Source organism: Pseudoliparis swirei, chromosome 24 (assembly GCF_029220125.1).
Source record: "Pseudoliparis swirei isolate HS2019 ecotype Mariana Trench chromosome 24, NWPU_hadal_v1, whole genome shotgun sequence".
Taxonomy (NCBI): Eukaryota; Metazoa; Chordata; class Actinopteri; order Perciformes; family Liparidae; genus Pseudoliparis; species Pseudoliparis swirei.
Window position 1 is genome coordinate 17,734,889 of NC_079411.1, and position 15,393 is coordinate 17,750,281.

Sequence of the window (15,393 nt, forward strand, 5' to 3'; positions counted from 1 at the left end):
TCCTTTGTCAGTGTGTTATTTCAGTGGAGCAGTAAGGGAGGGGTGAAAAGAAGAAAGATATCTAACAAAACGCAGCTTACGTGTGAACTGTATTAACACAATCAGTGCCTCACCACGCTAAGCTGTTGAGTGTGTTTGTGTGTGCGGTAGGCTAAAATTGACTACTAATTCCCCACATTTAATCGGCTGGGGACTGCGTGTTACTGAGAAACACAAAGAGAGCCATTCAGCGAGGCAGAGACACAAGGGGTGGGTGTAAAGAGCCAGAGGCAAGGCCAATTTCAGCTCAGAGAAGCAGCGTACACTTGGACTTTTGTACATGGCTTCCCTTTCACTCGGCCCTCTCCTCTCCACCTGAGGCTGCCTTCCTGCCTCCACACCCAGCTGCTGTTTAAACCCATTCAGCAGGCATCCAAAAACCTGAATGTCAGCTTCACTGTAGTGGGCGACCAAGATTTAAGACAAATGTGAAGATAGATGACATGGTGGTTTTTTTCTTCTTCAAAATCTAAATGTTTTAAATCTGAGGAGAAAAAGTTCCGTAAAAGTTAAAAAGGATACAAAATGCATTAAAAATCCACCGCTGCAAAATATTAGACGGATGGATAGATCAATTATATTTCAGTACTTTATCATAAGTTTTACTCCACTGTAATTATAGTTGGCAGCTGTAGTAATATATATATATTTGTCAGCTGATTATTACTTTGTAGATAGACATTCATATATATGTGTCAGGACACCGGAGTCGGGAAGAAAACCCGGGTCGCTGTAGTGGTAACCCACGATTTACCCAGTGGGCAATTGAGGACCCAGATGCAGAGAGTACAGTCAAAAGAGTGTTTTATTTCCTCTCCGTCACAACGGAGTTTCACAAAATGTAAACGTCTTTGAAGCGGCAATAACGTGAACACAAGGGGTAGATCCAAACGAAATTGTTAAATCCAAAAAGGGTATAATCCCAACAACGAGTCAAAATCCAAAAATGGTATAATCCAAACAAGAGTCAAAATCCAAAACACGGAAGAATAGCAAATGTTACGAGAGGGTAACGAGGATCACTAAGAATAATCAAACGTCGCGATGACGTGTCTAGCACACTGCCAGGTATTTATACCCTGGTCAAACAAAGTTAATTGAACTTTACCAAGTGAAAACAGGTGTGGAACAGGAAGACTGAAATAATGTCTTTCGGCCACCAGAGGTCGCCAAATGACCCCAGTGGCAAAAACAGAAGTCCCAAATCATGACAGTACCCCCCCTCTTAGGGGAGTCTCCTGACGACCCCTGGGCGATCAGGATGCTTGCGGTGAAAGTCACTGATGAGGGAGTTGTCAAAAATTTTCCGGGCCGGGACCCATGAGCGCTCCTCTGCGTTGTAACCCTCCCAGTCCACCAGGTACTGTAACCCGCGCCCCGCCCGACAGGAGTCCAGCAACCGCCGAACTGTGAAGGCAGGCTGTCCACCCACGATGCGGGGGGTGGGAGGGGGCTTGGCAGCCGGGGCCAGAGGAGAGGACAGGAGGGGTCGCAGGAGGGAAACATGGAACGAGGGGTTAATCCTCAGGGTGCGAGGGAGCTGGAGCTGGTAGGTCACCGGGTTGATCCTCCGGACGATCTTGAACGGACCACTAAACCGAGGCGCCAGCTTGCGGGACTCCACACGCAAGGGAATATCCCGTGCGGACAACCACACCCTCTGTCCTGGACGGAAGGAAGGAGCCGATCGCCGATGCCGGTTGGCCTGGGACTGGTTGGTCCTCGCGGTGCACACCAGGTTCTGCCGGGCCTTCTTCCAGGTCCGCCTACACCTCCTCCTCCTGCTCTGCAAACAAGGGAGGCTGGAACCCAAACTGACATTGAAAAGGAGACATATTAGTAGCGGAAGACTGGGGTGTTGTGTGCATATTCTGCCCACGGAAGACAGGAGCTCCAGGAGGATGCGTTGTCTGCCCCCAGTGCCATCAGGGTGGTCTCGAGCTCCTGATTCATCCTCTCCGTCTGTCCGTTCGACTGAGGGTGGAAGCCGGAGGAGAGGCTGACAGTCGCCCCAATGCTCTTGCAGAAAGCCCGCCACACCCAGCAAGAAAACTGGGGACCACGGTCGGACACGATATCCAGTGGAAGACCAAACAGCCGAAAGACATGGTTAAACGCGAGTTTCGCGGTTTCAAGTGCGGACGGTAGCTTGGGTAATAGCACAAAGCGACAGTCTTTCGAAAACCTGTCTACAATGACAAGAATAACAGTGTTCCCCTCCGATACGGGGAGACCGGTCACAAAATCCATGGAAATGTGGGACCACGGTCGGTGTGGAATGGAGAGGGGATGTAGTAACCCCTGAGGCCGCTGGTGGGAGTTCTTGCTTCGTACACAGAAGGAGCAGGCCCCGACAAAAGACTTAACATCCTCGGCCATGCCAGGCCACCAAAACCGTCTCTGCACGAACTCCAGCGTCCGTCGAGCCCCAGGGTGTGCTGTAATACGAGAAGCGTGACCCCACTGGAGTACCTGTGATCGTACGCCTCGGGGAACGAAGAGGAGTCCAGGCCTCTCCGGACCTGGGGTGGGTTCGTCCCGTTGCGCCCTTCTGACCTTGGCCTCAATCCCCCAGCGGATGGATGCCACGATCCGGGAAAGAGGAATGATGGACATCTCTTCCTTATCTTGGCTATCCGAGGGAAACTGCCGGGACAAGGCGTCGGGCTTGATGTTCTTCGACCCTGGGCGGTAGGAAAGGGTAAAGTCGAACCGACTAAAAAACAGGGACCATCGAGACTGTCGGGGGTTGAGGCGCTTGGCAACCTGGAGGTACTCAAGGTTCCGATGGTCCGTCCACACCAGGAACGGATGTTGAGCGCCCTCCAGCCAGTGCCTCCACTCCTCGAGCGCCAGCTTGACGGCCAGCAACTCCCGGTCACCCACGTCGTACCGGGATTCTGCAGGACTCAGCCGGTGGGAGAAGAAAGCGCAGGGGTGGATCTTGTCGTCCTGAGCCCTCTGTGAGAGTATAGCCCCAACCCCTACCTCAGAGGCATCCACCTCCACCGTGAACGGCAGGGATGGGTCCGGAAGGACGAGAATGGGGGCTGAGGAGAACCTTCTCTTCAGTTCACAAAAGGCCTCCTCCGCTTTAGAGGACCAGACGAAGGGACCACGACCCTTCTTGGTAAGGGCGGAGATGGGTTCTGCAATAGAACTAAAGCCTCGGATGAACCTCCTATAAAAATTTGCAAAGCCCAGGAACTGCTGCACCCCCTTAATGGATTTAGGGGCCTCCCAGTCCCTCACTGCCTTCGTCTTCTTTGGATCCATCTCAATCTGGGCCTCCCTGAGGATGTACCCCAGGAAGGTAACCTCAGGTCTGTGGAATTCGCACTTTTGGGGTTTCACAAAAAGATGGTTTTTAAGGAGTCTTTTGAGAACCTGTCGGACGTGTAGGCGATGTTCCTGCAGAGAACTGGAGAAAATCAAAATATCGTCCAGGTACACGAAAACGAAGTGATTAATCATGTCACGGAGACAGTCATTGATCAGGGCCTGGAACACTGCTGGAGCATTAGTTAGGCCGAAAGGCATCACCTGGTATTCGTAGTGCCCCGTCGGGGTGTTGAAGGCCGTCTTCCACTCGTCCCCCTTCCGGATGCGGACCAGGTGGTACGCATTTCGCAGGTCTAGTTTGGTAAAAATGCTTGCACCCTGGAGGAGGTCAAATGCTGTGGACATCAGTGGCAGGGGATAGCGATTACGGATGGTGATCTTGTTAAGGCTCCGGTAGTCGATACAGGGCCGCAGGGAACCGTCCTTCTTGCCCACGAAGAAAAACCCCGCTCCGGCAGGAGACGTGGACGGACGGATGAACCCGGACGCTAGAGCGTCCCTGATGTAATCGTCCATGGCCCTCCTTTCTGGACGAGAAAGGGAAAAAATCCACCCCCTGGTTGGACTGGTACCTGGTTGTAGCTCGACTGAGCAGTCGTATGGCCGGTGAGGTGGAAGAGAAGCGGCCCGGCTCTTGCTGAACACCTCCTACAGATCCAGGTACTCTGCCGGCACCAGCGACAGTTCAGCAGGCTCAGGAGGCTTGGGAAAACAAAACGGAGAATCAATGAAGAGACAGGTGGCGTGGCAGGTAGGGCCCCATTCGAGGATGCGGCCCGTTACCCAGTCAAGATGGGGGTTGTGGCGGTTGAGCCACGGGAACCCCAAGACCACCGGAAACTCCGGAGAGCAGATCAGGTTTAGGGAGATCTCCTCACGATGATCTCCCAGTCGCAGCCTCACCCGTGATGTGACTTGGGTCACGCTGCCGTTACCCAGTGCTCGCCCATCAAGGGCGGTGACAGCAAGCGGTGTCTCAAGGGAGACCAGAGGGATCTTGAGCCTTAGTGCCAGACCCCGGTCTATGAAATTTCCCGCTGCCCCGGAGTCTACCAGAGCCTGGCATGAATGTTCATTCTTGCCCCAGGAGATGGAAATAGGAAGATACACCGCTTGGTCTGGAGACTGGGAAGAAAAGGTTGCGCCCGTCACAACCCCTCCCTGGTTGGACGGACGACCCCTTTTCCCGAGAGCTCGAGACAAGAAGATATGCGGTGGCCAGTTTCGCCGCAGTAAAGGCAAAGACCCTGACGCCTCCGCCGCTCCTTCTCTTTGGCCGACAGTCGGACCCCGCCCAGCTGCATAGGCTCGGGATCTTCACTTGACTTGAACCTCCCAGAATCTGCTGGTAGTAGCCAGGAGACCCCCTGGTCCCCGCGACGCTCCCTCATACGGTTGTCCAATCGCACGGCGTGGGCAATCAGAGGTTCTAACTCCCTGGGGCACCCGATCGAAGCCAACCCGTCCTTCAGCGCGTCCGACAGCCCATGGTGGAAGGCCGTTACCAGAGCCTTGTCATTCCATTCACTCTCCTCTGCGAGAGTGCGGAACTCAATGGCATAGTCCGTAACGGAATGCTTGTCCTGCCGAATGGTCATTAGCAGCTTGGCAGTGTCTGGCCCGGTCGTGGACTGGTCAAAGACCAGTAACATTTCTTCCTGGAAATCTTTGAAGGAAGAGCATACTGAGCCCTGCTTCGCCCAGACTGCGGTAGCCCATTTCAAGGCCTTGTCTGTGAGAAGGGTAATGATGTACGCTATGCGGAAGCGGTCCGAGGAAAAAGCACGGGGTTGGAGCTCAAAGATCAGGTCGCACGGTGTAAGAAAACCTCGACAATCCCCCTTGCTGCCATCATAGCGATGCGGCTGGGAGACCCGGGGTTCCACAGAGGAGTGTGGAACAGGAGCCTCAGGAAGATGCTGTGCTGCGCCTCTCTGGTCCAGTTGCTGCAGGTGCTGGGTGTGGCGAAGTACATCTTCCTGCTGGCGAGCAATATCCGCCTGTTGGCGGGCAAGGTTCTCCTGCTGGAGAGTCATGCTGTCGCGCTGGGAAGAAAGCAGCGCCTGCTGGTGGACCATATGCTCCCGCTGCGCCCCCAGCTCTGCCTGCTGGCGAGTAGCCTCCTTCTGCTGGCGATCTTCTGCTTCCTTGTGGTGAACTAGTGCTTGTTCGTGCTCGTCAATACGGGTGTTGTTTGAATGTAGGCTAAGGGATATAGCCTGGAGGGTCTGCTCCACTCTCTCCCATCGCTGGGACATGTGCTCTGCTAGGTCCATAATGATCGCAACGTTCTGTCAGGACACCAGAGTCGGGAAGAAAACCCGGGTCGCTGTAGTGGTAACCCACGATTTACCCAGTGGGCAATTGAGGACCCAGATGCAGAGAGTACAGTCAAGAGTGTTTTATTTCCTCTCCGTCACAACAGAGTTTCACAAAATGTAAACGTGTCTTTGAAGCGGCAATAACGTGAACACAAGGGGTAGATCCAAAAAGGGTATAATCCCAACAACGAGTCAAAATCCAAAACACGGAAGAATAGCAAACGTTACGAGAGGGTAACGAGGATCACTAAGAATAATCAAACGTCGCGATGACGTGTCTAGCACACTGCCAGGTATTTATACCCTGGTCAAACAAAGTTAATTGAACTTTACCAAGTGAAAACAGGTGTGGAACAGGAAGACTGAAATAATGTCTTTCGGCCACCAGAGGTCGCCAAATGACCCCAGTGGCAAAAACAGAAGTCCCAAATCATGACAATATGTCTTTGTTTTATTTATAAAATATTAATCTAAAAAAATGAACAAGCAACTAAAGCTGTCATATATATATATATATTGTTTTTGTTTTTGACAGCATTAGTTGCTTGTTACTTTTTTAAAATTATGTATAGTCTTCGTTTTAAGTCCCTGGTGACAAGCTGGAGCATCAACATAGTTCTGACATTATAATGCGTCACTAATAGCTATTTATTCATATGTTATATATAATATATATGCCTAGAAATATGACACTCTGAAAAGGGGCCATTCCCTCATATAGAAAGTTTTACTTTTGAAACTACTGATTACATTTAACGCTTTGTAGCCCACTTTCTTTTTAAATGACCTTTTACAGGCGATCAAACCGGTATCGATACTCCAGACCAGCTGGTGGCGGTAATGCACCTTCATAGAGGAAGAAGAGGAGAAAGAAAATATAAGAATGCGTTTTCACAGATCATTGTATTTGACCACTACATTTGAGCCATGCTATGGGACAGGGGAAGGTAAAGAACCGATCAAAAATAAAACGTCTGAACTTTGGCAGAAAAAGTGGGCTGAGGACAGTGAAGGCAGAATATACTCTAAAGTATAAAAGACAGTTGGAGCCTTCCTATACAGTTTATGGTTTATGGTTTACTGGTTATTTTTACACAGGTTTTTAAAGTGTATAGGGATACCATACTTCTTAATAAACATCAACGTGTTTAACTTTAATATAATATACATGCTTTTAATTTGTAATTTGTAATGTAATATATTTGTATTTATTATTTGTTCCCTCTGCATACTCTGATACGCAACATGCGGGATGTAACTCAAATGTGGCCTTGCAATACGTCCATAGACTGTAAAGGCGAAGAAGAAGAAGAAGAAGAAGAAGAAGAAGAAGAAACCCGTGACGTCATTCCAGGGGCGCCAAATCTGGATGAGACAGAAACACAACACGGAGCTGTCAACGTCTACTTCGGTAAGAATGAGCTTTGTTCACAAATATGAAGATTCACGCTCCGCTTATGGTTTTCTCGCGAGAGTCCAAACTGCTTGTTTAGAAAGAACATCCGGGTAACGTTAGCTAGCAAGGCGGCTAATGTTTGAGTTTGCGACGGCTCGAGAGCTCACGCTGCTGTGTTTTGCTGCTACTCGTTTGACGTCGGCAGGAGACGGAGTTATATCGAGTAAGACTTCAACAAGATGAGATGAAGTCGTCTTAAAGCAGCGGTTCTTAACCTGGGTTCGATCGAACCCATCGAACCTCAGGGGTTCGGTGAGTCACTCTCAGGGTGGAGACACACGATTTCAAACGGTATTTTGAATGAACCATAAAACAAAAACACAAAAGCTACTCGGACCCAGACGTAGAGGTGAAAGTCACTGAGCTGCGTGAGCCTACGGGGGATGTTATGTATGAATATATATGATATCAATGTTATGAACCCGAACACGAGGGCGTTAGATGTTCCGGCGTTTTGTGGGATTTCCACAAGTATAAAGCAGAACTATTGGTTGTAATGGATCCCCGTACATGAAGTGGCATATAACTTACTGCTGGTGAAATTACTCTTTTATTTGATTTCTTTGAGTGACAATACATTCATAAACATTGGTAAACTATCACCACCCTAAGAGCTTTAGCCTCATACGGGTCCATTAAACTATATTCAATTTATAACGATATCCGTAACAATATTCGTGGCCGTACTGTCAAGTTCGCATTCAGACATAAAGCAAATGTGTGATTCCTTTTAACTTGTCGAAATAATAGTCTTATGTATCTATTAGAGAGGAAGTGGATTAAAACCTCTATAACTTATTCATACACAACAATATCAAAAGGCATACATCAAAACCAATAAGGAAAATACAAAACGGGCAACACAAAACAATAAACCTTCCATGTGGTTACTTACAGTGGTTTTTATTTCATGGTGGATGAAGGAAATAATAACTGTTTCCACGGAGTAAAGCCACGGAGATAAGCCACGCCCCCTCTAAGGTGTGAATGATGAGACCACAAATAGTCATGAGAGTAAAGCGTTGCAAAGGTGGTCAAAATTTGTAACGCAAAATAAATTCAGCCCGCTTGTTTTTTTTTAACCTGAACTTGTATCTGAAAGGCAACAGTAAATTTGCAGTAAATATTTATTGAGTTATGTTTTTGTGTGAAATTAATGTTTTGTTGATTTTGTTCTTTGAACACAGTGATTTTGTGGAGAACTGATGCATGGTTCATTTTAACTAATAAAATATATACCTATGTTTTGAAGAAATCATATTTTATTTTTCCGATTACGAAGTGTTCGTCTAATGGAATGATGAAGCTTGCAGGGTTCAGTCCCTCCAATAAGGTTAAGAACCTCTCTCTCTCTCTCTCTCTCTCTCTCAGCCGGCTGTTATGGACCTCAGCCCCTTTGACAAGGACAACTCGGTCAGCTGCAGACTGTCTTCTCAGATCCCGGATGTCTGCCGGACTGAGGACTGCTGTTTGGGCATCGACGAGGCCGGCAGGGGGCCCGTGCTGGGTACGCCGTCGGCTAATTGTCCCGCAACTTTATCCCGACACTAGCACCCCTCGCATCCTCTGTTGCAGTCACCCATTGTTCATCATGGAGATATGGATTGTATTCACTCGTCTGCCACGGTTCTGAAGGCCTTGTGCCATGTGGTATTCAACGCGTTAACGGTGTTCTGGTTCGCAGGGCCCATGGTGTATGGAATATGTTTCTGTCCGGTTTCCAAAAAGCAGGAGCTGAAGGACTCCAAAGTGGCAGGTAACCCTGACTTCTTCTTGTTCTTGTTCTTCTTTATTCACATTTGTGATGCATCCCCGGCGCTCCCTCCACAGATTCAAAGACACTGACCGAGGCAGAAAGAGAGAATCTTTTCCAAGCACTGGATGAAGCCCGGAGTTACATCGGCTGGGCTGTGCAGATTCTCTCCCCCAACACCATCTCCACCAGCATGTTGCAGAGGTGTGTGTTACACTTGATGGATACCGCAAACACAGCTGCTTATTTCTTCATGAGCTGTGTTTTATATTCACACCCTGACGAGATGTCTGCTTGTGTTAGGACAAAATACAACCTGAACGCCATTTCGCATGACACCGCGATTGGTCTGGTGCAGTATGCCTTGGACAGTGGAGTACAGCTCACAGAGGTATGCGATTCATGTCAATATAAAGCTGGACACCTCATGCTTTTTTTGTTGTTGTGTACAGTTGGAAACATTCAAGATTAGACACCGCCATATATTCTCATTTACGCTCACGCGTCCCATGGTTTGCCCCCTCCTGTCCAACGTGGCCGTTCCTCGTCCACCTCCCTGCTTCTATGCAGGTCTTTGTGGACACAGTCGGCCCGGCAGAGAAGTACGAGGAGAAACTCTCGAAGCTCTTCCCGGGTATCGAGGTGACGGTGAGGCCAAAGGCCGACTCCCTCTTCCCCGTCGTCAGTGCCGCCAGTATTTGTGCGAAGGTCAGTGACCGACAGCCGACCGGATCTCCCTGTTACCTCAGCAGTCGTAGTTTCAGGTTATAGAGCCAACGGCTGCTGCAGAAGAGCTCCGTGTCCACTTTTTCAGCGTAGTTCAAAATCAGTCAATAGCTTTCTGTTTCTCAGGTGGCCCGGGATCGCATTGTGAAGGGCTGGAACTTCGCCGAGGACCTGGAAGATGTGGATGCAGACTACGGCTCCGGATACCCCAATGGTGACAGAAACATACTGACATCTGGGCTTTAGAAATACTTCAGAATCCACCCTTAAATCTGAATTCAACCCATTAATAGTTTTATTTAAAATTCCATGTCACTGCTAATGCTACCTCAACAACTCACAGACATCAATGCCTGTAGATGAACAATTTTTTTTCTTTTCTTCTCCTCTGTGTTTTCAGACCCTAAGACTAAAGCGTGGATGCTGAAGTACCTGGACCCAGTGTTCGGTTACCCTCAGTTTGTTCGATTTAGCTGGAGCACTGCCCAAACCCTGATGGACAGCAAGGGTGTGACAGTCCACTGGTAAAAAAAATTTACTTTTGACCAAAGTCCTTAGATGTATAAAAAGCAGAGGTTTATTTTGGAAGTTAAAGAACACCATTGAAACTGCATTAAAACATGATCTTTGTTATCCGTGACTCTCTGCTATTCAGTGACAGTGATACAAATAATTTTATTAAAGGATTAAAATTGTTTCCAGCTGTTAACCAAGTCCATAGAGGCCAAAAACAACTTCATAAAAATAAAAAATAAGCTTTTGAAATTTGCTTTTTTGTGTGCATGGGAACCACGTCTCCTTTGATTTCCAGCTCATGCTTTAATGTCTGTGCAAATCCTTTTGACTTATTGAGACAAGAGCTAACCACAGTGTAAAAAATCAGTTAACGTTTTTGTATTAAATCTGTCCTCAGGGACGACGATGACGAGGACGGGGAGAAGGCGGCCCAGCGGCAGAACAACAAGTCCATGTTGGCGTACTTCAGTGCATCAGCTGGAGGTAACGACCAAAACCCGACCCGCCAGACACACCGCTTCTTCAGCGAGCGCAGGCTGAAGAGCCTCGACACACTCTGAAGACGGCACAATAGAAGACGTGCGCACACTGACTGGAAATCATAAACCTTTTGTGAGATTACGTCACTGATGTGGACTTTGATGAAACATTACAGATAGTTTGTGTTTGTATCGCCAATGCAGACGTAAATGAAGAACTTTATTTTTCCTGTTTGTAAAAGTTTTTTATTTTAATTTTATAAAAATTCACGTTTCTTCCTTTTGTAAGAGCGCTTTGCTTTAAAGTTCTACACAAAACAAGAAACAAGAAGGCATTGTTGTGGAATGGGTTCCAATCCTCCGCGCTGATACTGCCCTCTGGTGGCGATAGGACGAACTACACCAGGGTTTTAAAAGACTGGAATACGACGCTCACGTCACACATGTTGTGTTGTCTGTAAAAAATGACAAACTGCAGAATGAAAACCACTCGTCCCATCAACACTCACCTCATTCTGGTAGTACTGCATAAAGACCGTAGCTTATATGTATATGTTATGCACCAGATATCTGGGTATTGTATGGTTCCTGAGTTTTGGTGCACAAAACGGGGAATCCAAACAGTTATTACTTTAAAATAATTTAACAAAAGGAAAAAGTTGTTTGGCATTAAAACACTCTTTAAAAAAAAAAAGATTTATTACTAAGTGGCTAAATCTCAGTCGACTAATTTGCAAAATGACCCAACAAGGGGCATTTGGCGTTGCATCTTGAGATGTCCAAATACATGTCTTCTTAGAAATGTATATCTCCTGTTGTTGTTGTTGATCTGTCTCACGTCCTCTAAGATCTTCATTCTCTTCTGACTCTCCCGGCTAACTTGAACACACGGGAATCTTCACGTGTGACATTTCCTATGTTGCTACGCGGGAACACAAAAACCATGTCGTCCGAACAAATGTTCCTCGCTAAACAAACTGATGAAATAGAAGACGGCATGTCCAGCCATGTCGCTAGTTCTCGTTGGGTTTGTGTCGAGACTCGAGGACCTTCTTCCCGCAGTTCGTTGCCAGAGTGGAGATCGCAAACGAGGACAGGATCATGATCGAGCTCTTCACGAAATGAGACGATGCTCCTCGGGGGGTCTTCCTCGGGACTCTCCTGTGGAAAGTCTCTCTGTTGAAGGGTGCGATGGTGGTCGCCGTCTGGGCCGCGGGCTTCATGGCTCCAGCGGTTTCTCCGGCGGCTGAAGACGGCTAGTTTTCTGGAGGCCAGATGCTCGGTCTGCTTCTGTGGATCTTTCCTTCCTGACACGTGGAAGCGCTTGATCTGTCGTGTTCTGGCCGATTCCTTCCCTGAGTCCTTCCTTCCCGCATTTATAAACTCACGGCCACCACCGCTAATCCCTCTCAGTAGCCTGGTCTGATGCTACGTCAACGGGATTATAACGGTTGGCTCAGGTCTGCAGAGGATCAAGTCGACACGACAATCTATTTGTGTCTATTAGATCACCCCTGCTGTTCTTTCATGGTTGATGAATGGAGTTGTTTATGGGATAGAAGCTTGTCAACGGTCAAAGACTCTGGTGTGTGAACATATAATTAGAAAAAGGGCATAGTACCCAGTCATGGTGGTCATTTCCACAACCGAAAAATAAGCTCTTCGTGAACTTTTTTTTGAGTCACAAAATAACTTGATTAAAAAGATAAAATATCTCCCAAAGCAAGCGGCTTCGTTGACCAGAAAAAGCCCGGTCTTAGCAGACAATAATAACCAAGGTACACAGGAGGTGATGCAGATCAGAGCCGGCTAATATTTGGCAGGTAGTTTGCGTTTCTGTGGATTATGGACCGTAATTGATGCCAGAAGAGCTGCCAGATGAGTCACTGTAGACGGCTTCCCACGACGACTGTGCTGTTCCTTCTCGATGAGATAAGAGCTGAAGAGAAGATCAGTCAAAGATCCTGAGATCATCTGATTCGGAAACAGTTCAGGACAGTTATACAATAAAGCTCAAAATACAAGTTAATGTGTCATTGTATTCTGATTTAACATCAATGCACATAGCTTGTCATTAAGGACTTTTATTTGTAAAAGTTTATGTTATGCATCCACATAAGTTGGGTCTGCGAAATGGTTTCCTATGAATTAAAACATTGTACTTGATCTTTAAACATTGCATATATAAAGATGGTGACCGTTTAGGCCAATAAAACAAATGCAGTGTGTCCATTACTCCCACGCATGTTAGCTTTGAGCCAATAGAAACTGATTTTAATTGATTTGATTGTGACACTCAGCAAAAAGTTTATAATTTGTTATACCTTGTTAAATTAGAACTATACCAGTCTGGCTATTGTTCATTTTCAGAAACCTTTAAAAAAAAGAAGAAGAATGTAGGCTATAAAAGCCTCAAAGATACACTTTTAATAACATTTTGAATTGTTATAATTCTGTACCGTAAAATAACTTACTTGAAATATGCAACTCACCTGTATACTACTTACTGTGTCCTTATACTTCAGAGGAAAACATTGTATTTCTCTACATTGCAGATTCAGACTAAAATTCAAATAAAGTGCATTATTATAATAATAATGCACTTTATTTGAATTTTAGTTTCAATTATGTTTGAATTGAAAGCTGCTGATACCAACATTCCCAGTCAGAGAAATGGTGAAAAGTAAAGCAAGACATTGTTTGTCTGGAGCCCTCAATTCACTAAATCAGGCCCTGAAAAACACACCGGGGGTCACGGTCAGTGAAATGCACTCGGAGGAGGTCATTTCCAAATCGGTGTATTAGTCACTTATAAACTAGAGCAAGGATTTAATTAAAATAGCTATGTTGCTGGTAGTAAAGTTACCAGTGCTCTAAGTTAAGATCAAGTCTCATGTGGGGAAAATAATATCTTTCTCATGCGTGAAATACGCAAACAATTGCACCAACTTCTTCAAAAGCACTCATTTGGGTCCCCGGTGGCCCATCCACCAAATGTGAATGATGGTGTTTCTCATATCAACACCAACTAGATCTGAAACGATGAGTGCATTTGCCGACAAATTAAGCTGCATCAATTTTGATAACAGTGTAATCTAATAAACTCCTTGCACAAATGCAAAAAACATCTTCAGATTAAAGCTTCTTCAATGTCGCTGTGCAGCTCTTTTTCTCTTTATATGTGTATACCAGGGGTGCTCAATACGTCGATCGCGATCTACCAGTCGATCGCGGCGTAGTATTGGTAGATCGCATGACATTAAAAAAAATTGGCCCGCCCCCCTGAAATCTCCGCCCGCCACCCTGTAATGTTCTCTATAGCGCCAGATTACAGCAGAAGTAATGTAAGGTCCTTTTCTTAAAGACATCTTTGTTCTTTTATTAAACTAAACGTCTGTTATTGATCGTCTCTACAAAACAGCATGTCACTCCTGTCTCTACGTGTCGCGTTGACACTTCTCGGCTCTCCGTCTTGCGCGCCGCAGAGCTCCGATGCCGGCGTGTCTGCGCGCATCGGGACGGAGCAAAAATAAATAAATCACTTGTCATGTGACATTTCCATGTATCGACTAGCAAAAGCAATCAGTTTGTACCATGAGGATCGTGACTGTCTTCAGCACCAAGGAGAGCTCCTCCTCGCTGTGACCCGGGTCACAAGGGGTCGGCAGCTCTTTAATCCCGGAGATCGTTGTACGTCGTCCGATTTTCTGTAAATGGCATCTTTTTAATTGTCCTAATTGGATTATTTTCCACTAATGCCACGGAAAGCTTTCATGAATGAACGTGTGCCGGTGATGCAGTCGGACGAGAGGCTTCAGCGATGAGTCAGCGGAAAGTACAAGGGATGAAAATTGGTGGAATGTTTGAGCTATGTGCCAATGGTTTAACTTTTAATCTAAACTTTGACTTTATGTGTACAAATCAAAATGTAAGGGCCCAAATATATAATGAGTATATAATATAAAAGAACAGGTTGTTCAAGCAGTACTTGCTGAGTGAGGCTATTATTGATATCAGGACTAATTTGTTGGTGAGAAATCCCAAAACACAACACCAAGGATTTAAGCAAAACAAGTCAGCAATGGGAATTCGATTTAGTTAAATAGTTATTTAAAATTATTTACTGTGTGTATGGGACCATCAGCTTATACACTGCAATACTTTATTTTGTTCATTTGAAAACAACGTATTCGATGACGAACTTGTAGTTGAAAATGTCCCCTTCAGGAGAAAATCTGTTATCATTCAGAGTTTTCCTCATGATTCTTCACTTTAATAATTCTTAATGCAATGCGTGTTGTGTATTCCTCATTGCCTCGAAATGAAAACTGTGAAGGTGTCACTCAGTGGACCAGAGCACAACAGCCAGTGATACGCTTTATTTAAAAATACACATATACAGAACAGTGGGAGAAATGTGCTCTGCCCTCTGATATGTACACATTCAGCCTTCTGCCCTCACTGTCTGTGTAAGCTGAACACGCATCCGGTTCAGGGTTACAGACGTCGGTATTTTACCGGAAGCAATTGTGAGAGAGAAATTGTAGCGACAGTCTGAGAAAAAGGCTTTAACGCGTATTGGGAAGAAACTGTTAACCACTCAAGTTCCATCTGTGACCTCATGATGGCGCCAGATGAAATAAATCAGGGGACCAAAGGTTAAAAACACAATGAATGTGTACCAAAAGTAAATCCTCTCAACAGCTGTCAACACACACACGCGCACACACAATGCCAACATGTTTTGACCACTGTCGGCCT

General features: G+C 46.4%; 1 protein-coding gene across 3 annotated transcripts; it reads left to right on the forward strand.

Moving 5' to 3' along the window:
* Positions 1-7,014: 7,014 nt before the first annotated feature.
* rnaseh2a (ribonuclease H2, subunit A) lies at positions 7,015-10,915 on the forward strand. 3 transcript variants are annotated; one of them, XM_056410413.1, is made up of 9 exons: positions 7,015-7,113; positions 8,530-8,665; positions 8,843-8,914; positions 8,989-9,115; positions 9,215-9,302; positions 9,482-9,619; positions 9,764-9,851; positions 10,038-10,161; positions 10,551-10,915. In XM_056410413.1, exons 1-9 carry the CDS (start codon positions 7,072-7,074, stop codon positions 10,711-10,713), a joined length of 978 nt encoding a protein of 325 aa, XP_056266388.1. In that variant the 5' UTR covers positions 7,015-7,071; the 3' UTR covers positions 10,714-10,915. The 3 variants fall into 3 exon arrangements, with proteins under 3 accessions (XP_056266388.1, XP_056266389.1, XP_056266390.1); XM_056410414.1 differs by lacking the exon at positions 7,015-7,113 and adding an exon at positions 7,236-7,321; XM_056410415.1 differs by lacking the exon at positions 7,015-7,113 and adding an exon at positions 7,325-7,410.
* The last annotated feature ends 4,478 nt before the right edge of the window (positions 10,916-15,393 follow it).

Excerpts from the sequence above, each read along its gene's own strand:
- rnaseh2a (XM_056410413.1), top strand. The coding sequence starts at position 7,072 with ATGAGACAGAAACACAACACGGAGCTGTCAACGTCTACTTCG. Across the intron at positions 9,116-9,214 it reads TCCACCAGCATGTTGCAGAG|GACAAAATACAACCTGAACG; the intron begins GTGTGTGTTACA and ends TGCTTGTGTTAG. Across the intron at positions 9,852-10,037 it reads CGGCTCCGGATACCCCAATG|ACCCTAAGACTAAAGCGTGG; the intron begins GTGACAGAAACA and ends CTGTGTTTTCAG.